The 17483-nt window shown below is 38.0% G+C and overlaps 1 protein-coding gene across 2 annotated transcripts in view; it reads left to right on the top strand.

The window, feature by feature from the left end:
- Positions 1-17483, top strand: part of NEBL (nebulette) — a 385533-nt gene that overhangs the window by 349887 nt on the left and 18163 nt on the right. Inside the window, exons 23-26 of one of the 2 annotated variants that reach the window (XM_011963859.1) lie at positions 1456-1560; positions 2549-2720; positions 5346-5438; positions 6575-6724. In XM_011963859.1, coding sequence (XP_011819249.1) covers positions 1456-1560; positions 2549-2720; positions 5346-5438; positions 6575-6724 — 520 coding nt within the window. The remainder of the gene's footprint in view (positions 1-1455; positions 1561-2548; positions 2721-5345; positions 5439-6574; positions 6725-17483) is intronic. The other variant, XM_011963860.1, reaches the window with a different exon arrangement.

The raw sequence follows: 17483 nt of genomic DNA on the forward strand, positions 1-17483 counted from the left end.
TGTTATTTCAGATGACTTCCAAAAGCTGCCACTGCAAACATTTACATTATCCTGCAACTCTATTTCCAGATGTGACCAACAGTTACATTCAAAGCTTACTTTATAATTATATTCATTTAAACAACGATTCACGCTATTTTAGCCATGTCTTTGAAAGTGATAAAGCCTTTGATGTGTGCATTAAATAACTGTCATTTTACTGAAATATTTCATTGAATGTGGATTGTTAAATGCTGTCTGCAAAACAGAATAGGAGATGAATCATTACTCCCACTAAAGACTTACAGAAAATAATCCTTAAATACAATTAATGTAGAATTCACTTGCTCACCAAAGTCCAGTGGTGCACATTAGTATCTTATTTGAATATTGTGCTTCCTCGTAGTGAAGATCAGGGCTTCAATTCTGAATTATGCATAATGCCCTCAGGTCCACAATAAGCAGTATCCAAATCTTACACCTAATCAGTTTCATAAATGGCAGTGTTCTGATGGGCAGCTGTCAAGAACCCAGGCGCTTTTCTTAGCACACCCTGAATAGCTGTTTGCCTGAGAATCAGCGTTTAGGCTTTGCAATTTACAGCTTCCTAGTGGCATTTCTGTCCACTTAATTTCTGTCCACATAAATTACCTTTAAGTTGTGGCTGCTTAGAAGAACAACTAGATTTGTTCCTCATTGTTTCTTATTACCTAAGCAGAGAAAAAAATAAAAAGAAATAGAGAGTAGGTTGTATGCATTTTTCAACACTCTTATGGTAGAAAATGGGGAAATTTAGAAACAAAATAACTTTGGGTTCTATTTAATAGTTTTGGATTTTCTCTGTTTAACTTAAATATGGTAACCAGTTTGTGTGTGTGTGTGTGTATGTGTGTGTGTGTGTGTGTGTGTTTGAGACACAGTCTCTGTTGCCCAGGCTGGAGTGCAATAGCACAATCATAGCTCATTGCAGCTTTGAATTCCTGGGCTCAAGTAGCTGTCATGTCTTAACCTGTCACATAGCTGGAACTACAGGCACATGCCCAGCTAATTTTTTTTTTTTAATTTTTATCTATAGAGATGGGCGGGGGCAGGGGTGGGGTCTCACTATGTTGCCCAGCCTGGTCTCAAACCCCAGGCCTCAAGTAATCCTCCCACCTTAGCTTTCCAAGGTGCTGTGATTACAGGCATGAGCCACCGGGCCTGCCAGGTTTACAGACTAGATAGTTAGTTACTATTGGTCATTCACACATTTGTTTTCAGTTGATAGATTTAGGTCATTTTGCAGTAGGCAGTGGAGGAGATCTTTGAATGTAAAATTTTAGGTTGCTATTCTAGAACAAAATTGAACTCATTGAAAAAGTTATCTGGAAAATAATTTCATGTATGTTGCATATGGTTTCACTCATTCGTAAAGCTTAAAAAAGTGATGTCATGTGTTTTCTTATCATTGTCTTATGTCTGCTATTTACTTTGCAGGTAAAATATACCCAGGACCGTAAACAGATGAAAGGTAGACCAAGTCTGATTTTAGATACACCTGCTATGAGACATGTTAAAGAAGCACAAAATCATATTTCAATGGTAGGGTTCAACCAAATCATTCTTAAAACATGCTAAGGAATGGCCAGGTCCAGTGCACGGATGGCATTACTTCACTATTAATCTGATAACTAACAAAGCATGGAAACGTGGCTGGCTTGTCTTTTAGGGGAGGGGCATTTCTAATCACACTGAAATGTAATGGAAATATTTAGTATAATAAAATGATTTTTCTCAGTGACTTTTTCTGGTGTGTCTTTATTTCTAACGTGACTACTATAAACTCATGGTGTGAAAGACATTCGTGTAGACATCTTTCCAATTAATTCTAAGACAAAATTTGGTCTGTTTGCCTGTCATTAAGAATATTTTAAAAAGTGTATTTTTGAAAGTGTGTTTTTAAAAATGTGTGTTTTAAAAATGTTATCAGATGTAATTTACCTGCCATAAAGTTTGCCCATTAAAGTGTTCAATTCAGTGGTTTCTAGTATAATTTACAATTATACAACTATCTCCTGGACCTAATTTCAGGACATGAAAAAAGTGTATTTTGAGGTACAAGTTTTTGTAATTATATTTAAAATGGTATATATTGTTACCTATAAAATTTTAAACTAATTTTAAATAATGTCATTTTCATGAATGATTGCCTGGAGTTAGATATCACTTTATTGGATATTGAAGGTTAAGAGATAGGAAATTTAATTTATACTTAAATTAGTATATTTTAAGAAGTAACCAGGATTTGAGATTATGTATTTTTTACAACCTCTCACTAATATATAGTTTTACATATAATTTAAAATAGATATGAGCTATAATGATGAAAAGCTTTGTGAAAATATCAGCACTTGATTTCTGATGCTAAGAAACTGAAGTTTCAGACTTTAGTTTTGGAGTATTTGGAAAAGATACGTATGTGTAGACAATCTGCACGCAGTCAGTGCAGTGTACACCTGTCCTTTAATCAAAATGTTGTGAAAGAGGTACCTATCAGCAAAATTCAGTATGTTGATTTTTCATTTTTCAGGTAAAATACCATGAAGATTTTGAAAAAACAAAGGGGAGAGGCTTTACTCCTGTCGTGGACGATCCGGTGACAGAGAGAGTGAGGAAGAACACCCAGGTGGTCAGCGATGCTGCCTATAAAGGTGTCCACCCTCACATCGTGGAGATGGACAGGAGACCTGGAATCATTGTTGGTAAGCTGATGGCCTTTCTCGGCAGGTGTGTGTGGTCAAAAAGATCGTGTTTGCTCTAGCTTTAGAATTACCCTCTTTAGTCATCTGACTCCTCATTACATGCTGGGTGTGCTACCAATTTAAAACGGACCACTGGTAAAGCATTATTTTTGTACGATGTGTAATGGGATTTCTGGCTTTCACCTGGTATCATCTCAAGTCTTTTCTATTATTGGAAGCTCTGTCTTTAATACCTTGCTAGTGTTGAGAATGTTCCTTCTTGTTAAGCAAAGAAGCAGAGATATGAGTGATCACAATGGTTGAACAATTATTTTGTTTTTCTTCAGCCCGTGTGCTCGGTCGATGTGTTGTTCTGTTGACATCATGTGCATGAGTGGCAGAAATAACCGTACTGCATTTAGGTCCTTTGATCACAAACAGACATGCCAGGGGCGTTCTGATGGTATTCCATAGTAGTAATAGCTCATTTAAAAAATACTATTTCTGGACTGGAGTAGTTGAGAGCCATCTGAAAGTCTTGCAATTAAGAGAGCAAACTTTTATTCCTGCTCTCTGTTTCTTATAGTCAGGGGAAATCCTAGAAGGATATTTGTTGAATGGTGGCTGAAATACCAGAAAAGGTCATACTGAAGTATAAGGCAGGGCTAGGAAGGATGGTTATCAATTTTTCCATCTGTGTCAACATTTCGAAACTATTGTCTCCTTCAGAGCAGTTAGCCTCTGAATTATGTAGTCCAGTTATGCAACTTAAAGAATATTTTTGGTATATGCCACTCAGTAATATCAGTGTTTTCTTTATCTTCAAAAGTAGGAGCTTATTTTTTGGTACTAGTGAAAGGCCATAGAGGTAGGTTATGCGGGGAAAGTGTAAATTTGACAGGGTAAACCAGTGTACTAAAGTCAGAGCACTAAGTAACTTCGTTGATTATACTAAAGTGACTCTGAAAGTATTTTCCGAAGAAGGATTCCAAACATGTTTGTAGGCAATGGATAGCTTTGCTGATCTGCCAGAGTTGATTACTTAAAAGGATCACATTAAGTTGGATGGATGGGTTGTGATGTTTTCATTAAATGTGACACCAAATTAGAGTTTTATTGCTTTGTGCTAAACGGATGGAACTATCTTAAGGGATAGTGCAGGGGTTCTGATTTATCTCACTTAGGGTGGAACTGCTAAAGTCTGTACAGCTCACTCCCAGGCCCTGCACACATCAGAGGTCAGGAATGATGGTGAGGTCGTTGCTAAAAACCATGAAAATGTCTAGACCGTGGGCTTTCAGAATTCAGTACTCAAAACCATTGAGGTTGAAATTATGATTGTTTTATAAAATATAAGATGTATAACTCTAAGTTATTTACTTACTTGGCAATCCGGAAGTCAGTTTATTTATTCTTATTGGGAAGAACTGTTTTCCATTGAGATTTCCGTAATTGGCCAACATTAAACTTTCCAATGAGCCATCTTCTGTATCAGGCATGAAAATACACATTTAGAGATTTTCAGAGGAATTCAGATTAAGCCAATTTGTGCTGCTTCTGTTTTTGTTGGAGGCTCTGCTACTTCTCACGGGCTGTGTAAACTTGGCCAAGCTACTCAATTTCTCTGTGACTCAGTTTCCTCATCTACAAAATGAGGATGGTATGTATGAAACTTAAATTAATTAGGTGTCAAATGAGAATAGTGCCTGGCATACGGTCAGCACTACAGAATATTAATTAAAAACAGACAAGCAAATTTCCAGTTCCATTTTACAAATTAATTGTTTCTGCTCTAGCTCCATTTCTGCCATATGTCTGTAACTAGGTTTTTATTTTCCAGTTGTTGGTACAGCTGTAAGTAAACAGCTTATTTTAGGATCTGATGCCCTTTTGTTGGAGAGACTGATGAATTCAGAAGTTATTAAAATACGAGGAGAATAAAGTGGTTTGCACAGTCTGATCACTGACTATAGCAGGGGTCCATTGACAGCAGGAAGCTGATATTATTTCTTTTTTCATTCCTCATATTTCCTTGCTGTGTGCCTTGCTTATAACACTTTTTAAATAAGTGTATCTTATTAGATACACTTAGCTTGCACTCGCGGACTCAGAATGAAAACTAGACTTGCCACCACTCCACATTTTAAATATTTATTTCTGTTATAGGAAGGGAAGTTTTTTGTTTTGTTTTGTTTTGTTTTTTAAACATAAACTTCTCAATTGTTTCCTATGAATTACTCACATGTCCTGAATCAGAAGCTATAATCAAACATTTTGCTTGTTTCAGCCTGTGGAGAGCAAGAGCGATTGGGGATTTTGGGGGTGCTGTGGGGGATGCATATAGCTGCCCCATGTGCTCCTGTGTATCTGTGATGGGTCACAGGTACTTCAGCAAGGTCTGGCAGGGCAGCTCAATGAATAGAGCAGGCAGCTTCAATCTGATTACAAAGATTTCTTAACAGATGCTTGTGAAAGCAAGTATTTTTTATCCTCTTCTGAAGTCAGCAGCACTGTGAGTTTGTCTGTTACATGTTTGCTATTTATATCTACTCCTTTGCAGACTTTGTCTTGACCCTTTTGGGTACTGGCTTTTTTTTTTTTTTAATTCCTTCTTGATGAATGTTGATTTCTTCCTTTTGACAAAAGACCTCAAAGTTTGGCGCACAGATCCTGGCTCCATCTTCGACCTCGATCCCCTGGAAGACAATATTCAGTCTAGAAGCCTACATATGCTCTCTGGTATTGCTCACTTTTGGTTTTGTTCCAAAATTGAAACCACTGTGAACTGTAGAGGTTCATTATACTGTGTAATGTAAATTTTAAAGCTGAGAATTTGGCAAACCAAAAAACTGCTATGCTACTTTTAAATACAATTAATCATTTATGAAAAGAAAGCTTGCAAAAGGACTTTTTGATATATTCTAATTAGTCTGTCCTAGATTCATTTAAATAAACATTTTATTAGGAAGAATGCTTTTATAGAATTTGTGGGTTTACAAATACAGTTATTTGGATTTCATTAAACTGCTGAGACAAAAGGAGATTCGTTTCATGAAATACATTGTTATAATTTTTTAAAGGTAGGTTTAAGTAATGATATATAGAACAGTAGAAGGGTTTTCTATAGGGCATCATAAATGTCTTAAAAGAAATTTTCAAGTATCTTTAAAATTTTCTTTGACATTTTATGTAATATAAAATGAATAGTTTACATAGGAAGCATAGTTAGCTTTTAACTTAGATTGCAAGTTCATAATTAAAGGCAAAAAAATGAATAGTTGGGGTATGAATGATAGCTTGATTTGACATTTCAAATTTTCTCTGACAGTTATACAGTTATGTTACACAATAGATAGCTATGTCATTTAGATCTTGCTCTAAACCCTGATTTCTATGCTATATTTAATTGTTGATGTGAATAGAATTGAATACCCGAGGCAACGTAGGAATTCTAGTACTTTTATAGTCAATTTCATTCATATAGTTAGCCAGTGTCACTTGATTTTCTAAAAATAAAGAAAAGGCAACAAATACTATATACCTGGTGATAGTTTAAAGGAATTATTTTAAACCAGGCTTTACGATTAACAAAAATTTATTAGTTTACCAGTGTTTCTTAATCCTTGTCAATTTCCTATCCCTCACCTGTCCTTTAAAATTGAGACTTAAAAAAGCATAAAATGACGGTTAAGTCCCTCATGTAGTTGATGCAGTGCGTGCTGAAGTTTGCGAATAGGTGCCTAGAGCTGAGATTTTGAGTTATTCTTTACTAAGAGATTGTTTTTCTTCTCTGTTAAGCTTTTAAGTAATTTTTTTGTTGATTTTGTTTTTCGAGTCACTTAATCACACGTGTAAATATTTTCCCTCCAATATAGAAAAGGCGAGTCACTTTAGGCGACACTGGTCTCGATCCCATTCCAGCAGTACTTTCGGAACAGGTCTTGGAGACGACAGGTCAGAAATCTCAGAGATTTACCCTAGCTTTTCCTGCTGCAGTGAGGTAACAAGACCGTCCGATGAAGGAGGTATCAAACATCCACCGCTTACAGAGAAGATCGATTGGCTTTTGAAGTGTGTCACAAGAGTGTCTTTAACATTATTTTCACCTTTGCATGAACATCTAGCCTGGCTGTGTTTGAGAATTTAAAATTAAATTCAGAAAGTTAATAGTCCTTTTGTTTTTTTAAAGAAAAAACCCTACTAATTTGCATTTTTGCATGTTATTTTTCCTGCTGTCTTACTTCACTGTTATCACAGCAATGGATTTGTAATGACAAAAGGGTCTTGAGATTTGCTACTTGAGTCTGTTTCACAGGAGTTATGTGTGATAAATATACACACTACACAGTCAAAGCAGAAACTTGAGTTCTGCATAGTTTGTATCTGATTTCCATTAAGAAAAAATATCAATCTTACAGTAATATTGGGGTGCCTAAGAGGTTACAATGAATGTGTATATGTTTAAATATTAATATAAACTTGCAGACAGAGTTAGATCTTGCCAAAAGAAATTGGGCATAATACTTGGAATATGAGAGGGTTTTTTTTTTTTTTTAATGAGAAACACTACTGATTGTTAATCATCTTCTCTCCATTTTATATACCCACTCTTTTCCTGTATCTTCTGTTTTCTGCATCCAGGCTGATGGATTAAGCCTAGAACTTTAATGAATTTCTTTTTTTTTTTTTTTTTTTTTGAGACTGAGTCTTGCTCTGTCGCCCGGGCTGGAGTGCAATGGCCGGATCGCAGCTCACTGCAAGCTCCGCCTCCCGGGTTCATGCCATTCTCCTGCCTCAGCCTCCCGAGTAGCTGGGACTACAGGCGCCCGCCACCTCGCCCAGCTAGTTTTTTGTATTTTTTAGTAGAGACGGGGTTTCACCATGTTAGCCAGGATGGTCTCGATCTCCTGACCTTGTGATCCGCCCGTCTCGGCCTCCCAAAGTGCTGGGATTACAGGCTTGAGCCACCGCGCCCGGCCAATGAATTTCTTTAGGGTGTTAAACTAATTTTACTTATAAAGCTGTTTTTAAAGGTTAAGACTAAAATGTTTCCTCACCTCATTGCAGTTATATTTTAGTACAGCAAGGAGGGGCAAAGGACTGAAGCATATGAGAACAAAAACAATACTGAATTTCCCTTTCAACTCAAAGGCCATATTGCTGAAATCTCAAAGGAGGACATTTTGAGATTGAGCAACTTAACACCTTGGTAGTGTGATTGAGGCAATGATGAAGCTGTGAAAGATTTTGTAACTGTGTAATTGTGTTTTTTTTTGCACTCATTACAATGAAACACTAGTGGGAATGAAATTTATTATATTCTATACATCTTGAATTATAAATCTGGACTGGCCTTACTTTGGTACAAATTTACTAAAGGTCTCCTTTCTGTGTAACTAATGAAATAATTATAAACTAGTTGTTTTTTTGTAGGTAAAATATACATGAGAAGATCTCCCCTTTTTGTGTCTGTCCGAATTGCTAAAGAAGGGTTCAGTAACTTCCTGATTACTTTTTTGATGGAGTCTTGCTCTGTTGCCCAGGCTGGGGTGCAGTGGTACAATCTCAGCTCACTGCAACCTTAACCTCCTGGGTTCAAGTGATTCTTGTGTCTCAGTCTCCTGAGTAGGTGGGTCTACAGGTGTGTGCTACCACACGTAGCTAACTTTTGTAATTTTTATAGAGACAGGGGTCTCGCAATGTTGTCCATGCTGGTCTGGAACTCCTGATCTCGAGTGATCCACCCGCCTCGGCCTCCCAAGTGCTGGGATTACAGGTGTGAGCTACCATGTCCAACCTCTGATTACTTTTTTTGGACATGGGGTCACTGATTTTTCCCCTCAGTGTCCTTCCTGGTTCTGTAAATGCAAAATAATATTGATATTTAAAGAGATAAATAAAACCCAAAGCAAATACAAGAACTAATGTTGATCAACCTTATTTAATGTTACTCAATTCAGCATATTGGAATTGATGTCTCTCCCAAAGGCAACGTACCAGAGAGTCTTTGTTTCATGAATGACCCTTTACTTCACGTCTGTCTCCCCAACACATCATTCATTCATTTAGTCACCAAATGTTTACTGAGTGCTGTTTGTGCACCGGCCAAGAGCTTACATCTGGCAATGCACACAGCAGTGAGCAAAAGAAACATACATCTGCTGTAAGTGGCTTAGAGGCTGTTGGGGGGACCTTGACATTTAGCAGACACTTACACAAGTAATACATAATGATGAGCAGAATCAGGCCTGTGAGGGGGAGGAATAAGGGCTACAGTAACAGGGCAGCTGCATCTGGCCTTGATGTCAGGGGAGCCTTCCTTGGGGAGGGGATGTTTGAGTAGAGATGTCAATGCTGATGGACGTTAATGAGGCTGTGGGGCTTTGGGAGAAGAATGTTTCTGATAGGACAGAGCATGCAATATCTGATTGGATAGAAGCATGCATTGGATAGGACAAAACATTGAGAAGTTCAAATGGAAGCATCACATACGCAGTTAGAGTTTAGAAGAGGAGGCCGCATTGGAGGTCAGTTTGGAAATTATCATCCAAGTCTATGATTTAGGTCCTGAATGGATCTGTGTAGAGATCAGGAATTCGGAGGCCCTCTACTTGGATGCCTCTACTCCCTCTGCAGCAGCAGACCACACCCACCTCACTTACCTCTTTTCATTCTCTTCTCCAAGGCTGTAAAAACCTGCTGCTGTTAATCACCTCTTTTTCTTCTCAAGCCCACATTCCTTCTCTTTTCTAATTATTTCTAGCAGGAAGACCCTATCCTAAGCCAAACTGAATGAGAAAATGTCTCATTGGAAGAAGGTATAGGCAAATATTCTTGCAATTATACTAGAATTTGAGTAAGAGTAACACATGGATGGGTAAGAGGGAATAATCATATTTTTTTAAAAGGGGGAATTTCATACTCCTTCAAACATGTGGGGAGATTTTGGACATTAGTGATGACTCAGTGACTCAAATAATGCCTTGTAAGAAAAAGTTGACTCTTTTTTTGAGACAGAGTCACTGTGTCACTCAGACTGGAGTGCAGTAATGCGATCTGGGCTCACTGCAACCTCTGCCTTCCAGGTTCAAGTGATTCTCCTGCCTCAGCCTCCCGAGTAGCTGGGAATGCAGGTGCATGCCACCACGCTTGGCTAATTTTTGTATTTTAAGTAGAGATGGGGTTTAGCCGTGTTGGCCAGGTTGGTCTTGAACTCCTGACCTCAAGTGATCCACTTGCCTCAGCCTCCCAAAATGCTGGGATTACAGACATGAGCCACTGTGCCTGGCCAAAAAGTTGACTCTTTGGAGTCATTTATGAATTTCTGTTGTTCTCAGTCCCCTGTTTTGAGGCCAAGATGCTCTGTCTTTAGGGACATTTCCTATTTTAAAAAATAGATACTGAGGTATGAAGCAAAAGTGAAGATGTACCAATAAGTTGTATAACATAAACACAAGTGACAGCATGCCCACAAAAGAGCCATATGAATTTGAAAAGATTTTAGGATACGTCGGAATATGCTAATTTAATTTATTTTAAGTGAAGCAAAGCACATTCTACCAATTGGCACCTGATGTCTGTATTCAAATGATTAGTGACATAGATCAAACCTTTTCAGTTCAATACCACCTCTCTACTTCCCCCTTCCCTGCAGAAATCTCCTTTCTGAGCTTCCCAGTTTGCTAAGTGTCAACTGCAACTTTCCAACTACTGAAGTCAAACCCTTTGGAGTCACCCCTGACTCTTGTCTTTCACTCACACCCCACGTCCAGTTCATTGGCAAATTTTGTCAGCTGGACCATGACAAAAATATCCAGAATCTGAGTGCTTGGCCCCACCTCCATTGTTGCTACCCTTGTGTCAGCCATTGTCGTCTCTCATTTGGATAGTCATAGTTGCCTCCTGACTGGTTTGTCTGCTTCTGCTCTGGCCACACCATCTTCCACCCACACCCTGCTCTGATCTGTTCTCCACCTGGCATCTGGAATGATCTTCTTGAAGCCCTGGTGACATGATGTCACTCTTCTACTATTTTATTCTGAATGTAACCCAAATTTTCATCATTGTGTACAAGACCCATGTCCGATCTTGGGCCCTGGCCACTGCTCTGAACTAATTTTCTGCCATTCTGAGTACATCTATCCACTCTCACCATTTCCGGTTCCTTTGCTTTACTCAAACTTTCCAAGAATGCTTCCCCCAGGGCTTTTGCACACACTGTTACCTCAGCCTGGAATACTCCTGCCACCCAATATTTGCTTAGCTAAGTGCCATTTTTCTTTATGTTTCAGTGGGCCTGCAGCATATTCAACATTGGAGCCCAAGACTAATTCTGGTTCACCCTCTCTTAAGTGGAACAGTGCTCGGTTAGTTTCTGCTAATGTTGAAATAAATCATACTACAGCTAGAGGCCATAATGGTAGGGTTAGTCATGTGAACCCTTGTGTGGTGATGAGGGTTGATAAAGCAAATGATCCACTTATCAAGAGAACTAACAGGAGGATGATTGCTAGGGGAACTTTGTTTGGAATTGTTGGGGCTACTGCTTGAAGTGCTCTAATGAGTACATATTTTGAATTGAATGTCCAGTGCTCAGGTGACTCCCTCTCTAACTACTAGAGAAAAAATAGCACCCCTTTCCTGACTGTCCGTTTTCTCTGCATTTTTTCCTTCATAGTACCTGGTACCACTTCAGATATTATATATTGATTTATTTATTTGGCCCAGTCTGCAAGCCCAGCAAGATCAGAGATATTGGCTGTTTTGTTGACTGTTCTATCTCTAGCTCTTAGAATAAGCATTCAGCAACTATTTGGAGAGGGGATAAAATGGCCAAATGAATATTTTAAAAACAAGGACCACATGCATAAATGTATGTAAGTATAATTATTTTTATAAAATAAAATTCTCTTTGGGAAGGCTTTCAAGAAGATTCTTCTTACATTTTTGGTGATGTTTTGATATGTTTCGATGACATTAAAGCATAGCTGAAAAAATACTCTGAAGTGGAAGCACTCCCAGTATTTTTTTTTTTTTCCTGGTACAGAAGGAAAGAAGTTTCCATGATTTCTCAGTGGCTTTGAAATTTAGGATCCCCTTTGAAATGTGTGCCCTGCTGGATTCTGGTGAGAAGGTGCCGATTGACTCTATAAAAAGTGGAGCGATGAAAATTGTTAGTGCTTTTAACAGTAACAGTCCATCATATGCATTTGTTTAAATTCTACCGTAGAAATTGAAAAGAATTTTATAACAATACTAGTTGGGGTAAGATGAAGAAAGGAAATGTTTATAAATATTTAGAAATGCTATTTTTCTTCTGGATGTTGTTGATTCTTTTGAATTTATTTTATTTACTTTTAAAAACAAAATGTAGTTAAAATATTTTGGTTCAAGATCATCTTCCCAATACCACTGCTATAATGGACTATTTTAAGGATTGGTTTTTCTTTTTTAATGTTTCAATGGATAAATAATATTGTACATATGCATGAAGTACCAAGGAATGTTTTGATATATACCCCATATAGTAATCAGAACGTGGTAATTAGCATATTCATCATCTTGAACATTTATCATTTCTTTGTATTGGGAACATTAAACATCCTTCTTCTAGCTATTTGAAACTACATAATATATTCTTGTTAACTATAGTCATCCTACAGTGCTATAGAACATGAGAATTTATTCCTCCTGTCTAGCTGTAATTTACATGATAAAATGTGTTATGTCCCAGAAAGATATCCTTTAATATTTGTTTGTCTCCCTGCGGTCGGAGTGGGGTGTGTGGCAGTGGTGTCCTGTGGTGGCCGGAACCCTGAACTGGAGGACAAGACATTGGACTTAAGTCCCAGTGCTCTCATGACTTGGTCTGGGTTATCAAAGAGGTCATTTAACCTTATTAGGCTTAAATTTTGCATCTGTGGTAAGAATGGTGCAGAACAAGAAGCAGATATTTTATATTTCCTCAGCTAAGTGGCCTAAATAACCTTTTTTTCTTTCTCTTCTTTCTATGTGTAAGAATGTGTTTATGTTCTGAAAGGGTCTGTTTTACTTTATGAATTAAGTAGTTGGACAGTTATGAGAGTCACAGTTTTTGTTCCTTCTTTCGAGTTAGAGGAAGTTCTGATTGTTAAGACAAAGGGTTGAACAATCAACTCATTTCGTTAAGGCAAAAGTACAAGGTTTTCATCATTCACATTTGGTTTTCATGAGCATTAACATGTGAGCCTTCTTCTTTCAGTTTTTGTCATCATTTTGGTTGTCTGTTTCCCATGGTATTTTCCCATCTTACTTTGATTGTTCAGTATTTTCTTTTCTTATATGATTATTTTGGACTTTCTTTACTTTTCAGTCTACTTTCCAATGTATTAAGTTACCAAAGCTTTTTCATTTTACATCTCTACTGTGTTACTTTAAGAACAGAGGTTTTTATTTAACCTTTACCCAATTTTGTTTTGATTCATGAATAGTATTACTTGAAATTATCTTCACTGCCTTTTGGTATTAGATTCGCTTAACTTATATTTTATTTGACACACAGCTCCTTTAGTGGAAAGGATCCTGATGATTTCAGCTTATTTCCCTGGGAGGTTTCCTTTGATTTTTGTGTTTACCTCTATTTCATTGCCTGCAATGTGTATCTGCTTTCCGGTATTACTTTGTGTTTCTTTGGTTTTCCTTGACTTGCAGTTTTCTGGTATCGCAAGTACTGGCATGTGCTTGCAATGTCACCTGGTGTTTACCTGCCCCGATTTGAACTTGTATTCAGTTTTGCTTCAGGTGTGCTATGTGTTTCTGTTTTCCTGTGGAAAACATAGGATATGGGAGTGTGATGGGGAATGAAAAACAGATGCACTTTTCAAAATAGACATTTTCAGCTTTCCAACCTCATGACCTTTCCCATTTTGCTGTGAGAGAATCCTATGGGGATGCCCTAGTCCTGCCTTAACTGACTGAAAGTGAGTTTTGAATTTTGTGGCAGTTTAACCCACCCTAGCCAGGCTGTAGTTCCAGCATTTCATCCCATGTAATATGTATTCAAGAGTTGCAAGCGATGCCTCAGTACTTTCTGCAACTCTCAGTTTATTGTCCATAGCATATGTCAAGAGGGCAGTGCACCAATTGTGCAGCCAATTGCCCTGGTGTTTTACTGGTACCCATGACTCCATCTGCTCAGTCACCAAACATTTATCTTGTATCTCGTATGTATGAGATACTGGGAACAAAAAAATACAATAAACAGTTACTGTTTTCAGAGAACTCACATTCTGGTGGGTGAACCAGTTGCATAAAACCATTGCGCTCAGGAAAACATTGTGATGGAGTATTGCATAGAGTTAGAAATAGCCAAGTAAAGGCCAGGCATGGTAACTTATGCCTGTAATTCCAGGGCTTTGGGAGGCCAAGGCAAGCAGGTTACTTGAGGTCAGGAGTTCGAGACTAGCCTGGCCAACATGGCAAAAACCCTTCTCTACTAAAAATACAAAAATTACCTGGTTGTCATGGCAAGCACCTGTAATCACAGCTACTCAGGAGGCTAAGGCATGAGAATTGCTTGAACCCAGGAGGTGGAGGTTGCACTGAGCTGAGATCACACCACTGCACTCCAACCTGGGTGACAGAGTAAGACCCTGTCTCAAAAATAAATAAATAAATATATAAATAAATAAATAAATAAATTAAAGAGAGAGAGAGATAGCCAAGTAGAGAAATGGGAAAGGAATGTTCTAGGCAGGGAAAGGGCAGATGAGAGAGAGCATAGCGCATTGGGAACTTGGTATAGTTCAGCACATCTTGAGGCTGTGTGTGTAGATGGGCTGAAGAAGAAGTCTGGAACTAGAGTGTGGGCAGTGCTGAACCCCAATCTCTGCAGAGATAGAGCTCAAGGGAACATGGTCCCAGCACACTTTCCTTGGATTTTATCCTGTAGGAGACTTAAATGCTATTTAGAGGACCAGTGACCTAGACTTGGAGTTGAGTGGAGTCTCTTCTATGGAGGTTTAATCCATTCGTGGAGCTTTTCTAAGAATCTGGTCTGCGTTGTTTAGATTTTCACCAAGAAATGGACTCCTCAGGCATCAAGAGACCTTCCCAGTGGTTCACTAGAGGGGCTAATGGTGTAGAAATAGTATGGGTAGTTTTTTTTTTTTTTTTTCAAATATCGCAACCTCTCTTATTGTGAGCATTTGTTGTTTATGCAGAAGAGCAGAAACACTGAAATTAGATAACCAGAAAAACCTACTAGAAAATACACTCGTAGAAAAGTAAACTTTAGCATACTGTTGGTGGGAATGTAGATTGGTAGACTCATTATAAAACAGTATGGAAGTTCCTAAAGAAATTAAAAATAGAACTACCATACAACTCAGCAGTTCTTCTTCTGGTTACACACCCAACCCAAAGTAGATGAAATCACCTCCTTGTAAATATATCTGTACTCCCATGTTCATTGCATCTTTATCATAATAGCCAAGATATGGAAAAAACTTAAATGCCTATCAAAGGATGAATGGGTAAAGAAAATGTGGTATAGATACACATACAATGGAATATTGTTTAGCCTTTAAAAAGGAGACCCCGCCGTTTGCCATAATATGGGTGGACCTAGAGGACATTATACTAAGTGAAATAAACCAGACATAGAAAGAAAAATATTGCATGATCCCACTTATATGTGGAATCTGAAAAAGAAAGGTCAAATTTACAGAGATAGAAGATAAAACAATGGTTACAATGGGATTGGGGGGGTGGGGAGATGTAACTCAAATGATATAAAGTAACAGATATGTAAGATAAACACATCTAGAGATGTAACATATAGCATGGGGACTGTAGTTAATAAAATCGTATTAGAGATTTTTGTTAAATAAGTGGATTGTAGCTGCCCTTTGCTGTCACTCTCTTTTGCACTGTCTCTGTCTCTCTCACACACACAAACACAACTGTGTCAGATGGTAGGTATGATAATTTGCATCACTATAGTAACCATTTTACCACCTATTATGTATCCCATAACATCATGTTGTAAACTTCAAATACACATGAGATTTATTTAAGAAAAAGAAAATACACTCCTGATTTAGAACTATGTATCTTCATTTAAAATAAACTTGCTAGTGTTTCTATTTTAGCCACTGCTTCAGTTTTCTGAGTACTGATGGTCACCCTTCAAGATCACTCCCCAGTCCAACTCCTTGCTAGCCTGACTTCTGTAAAGAATGTGCAGTCAGCAAGAGAATTTCAAAGTTTCAGTTGTACTTCCCAACTATATTTGAGTGTTATTTCCAAACTGAATTTGAGAAGTTGGTTTAAATTTGTCCCAAAAATGCTCTTGTGTTTAAATTTGTCCCCTTTGAAATGTGTGCTCTGCTGGGCTCTGGTGAGAAGGTGCTGTCTTCATTTAAGTTTAGGAAGATATGAAGAACTGATGATTGAAATACTAAATGTCTCTGATGAACCAGGCATGGTGGCTCAAGCCCACAATCCCAGCACTTTGGGAAGCCGAGGTGGGTGGATCACTAGAGGCCAGGAATACAAGACCAGCCTGGCCAACATGGTGAGACCTGGTCTCTCCTAAAAATACAAAATTAGCTGAGTGTGGTGGCACGCACCTGTGGTCTCCACTACTTAGGACGCTGAGGCAGGGGAATCACTTGAACCCAGGAGGTGGAGGTTGCAGTAAGCCAAGATTGTGCCACTGCACTTCAACCTGGGTGACGGAGCAAGAATCTGCCTCAAAAATAAATAAATTTCTGCGATGAATCTAATCATTAGAGAAATGAATTATTTCTTTATAATGTAAACTCCAATTTGTAGGCTATCACATGATTATATTTTACCATCTAGTCTGTACATCTAGCCTGTGAAAAAACAGACATTATACATTGTTAGCAAGTATTCGTTCATTCTATTACTTCCCTAAGAAAAAGTTTCGGGCTTCTGACTGAATTTGAAGCCCTTAGAAAACTTGTATTCCTAGTCTCAATAGAAATGGAATGAAAGAAATGTCATACGTTTTCTCTTCTGAGTGTGAAGTTGGGGAAAGGATCAAATACTAATGAATAGCACTTGTTCTAGAATGCACATGTGTCTTTCATCGATTTGCCAAGATTCAGTCCAAGGGTTCCGTATGTGTGTGAAGGAGAAACATCTGATATTTAAAGTAGAAACAATAAAACATTAAAAATATATTTCCTGTGAGACTGAGTTGATTTGGAGAAAGAGAAGTTTTGATCATCAGGAAGGATATAAATGTGGCTCTAGCATGTGTGTCAAATGAGAAAACTTTGGGAAGAGCTTCATAAACTGTTAAGTGACATGCATGTAAAGGAGAAAATAGATATTCCTGCTTATCGGATGGTTGAACATTAGCAAATGAAATGAAAGTAGTCGTTTTTGGTTTATATAGATTAAAATCAATGTCCAAGTTGGATCATAGACTGAACAGATATGCATACTTACCTGTCTGTCTCATGTGCAAAGCAGTAGAGTCATAATGTGATCTCCGCAGTCACAAATTTCCCTGCTTTTCTCCCACTTTCCATTTCAGTCAGGTGCCCCACATGAAGCCCTAGGCATGTAGGTCATGGGGATTGGTTCCTGACTTTAGAGGAACTCTTTAAAATTTCCACGTGCTGGAAATAATACAGTGGGGAAGTAGCATATGAATTTTCTGCATTTTGTGTGCCCATTATCTGTGGCCCTGGCTCTTGGTCATGTATTTCATCCCCTGTGGCCAGATTTGCTACTTCTTACTGCCTGATCCTTCCGCCTAGTATTTCTGAT

This window comes from Colobus angolensis, unplaced genomic scaffold (genome assembly GCF_000951035.1).
Source record: "Colobus angolensis palliatus isolate OR3802 unplaced genomic scaffold, Cang.pa_1.0 Scaffold63, whole genome shotgun sequence".
Lineage (NCBI taxonomy): Eukaryota > Metazoa > Chordata > Mammalia > Primates > Cercopithecidae > Colobus > Colobus angolensis.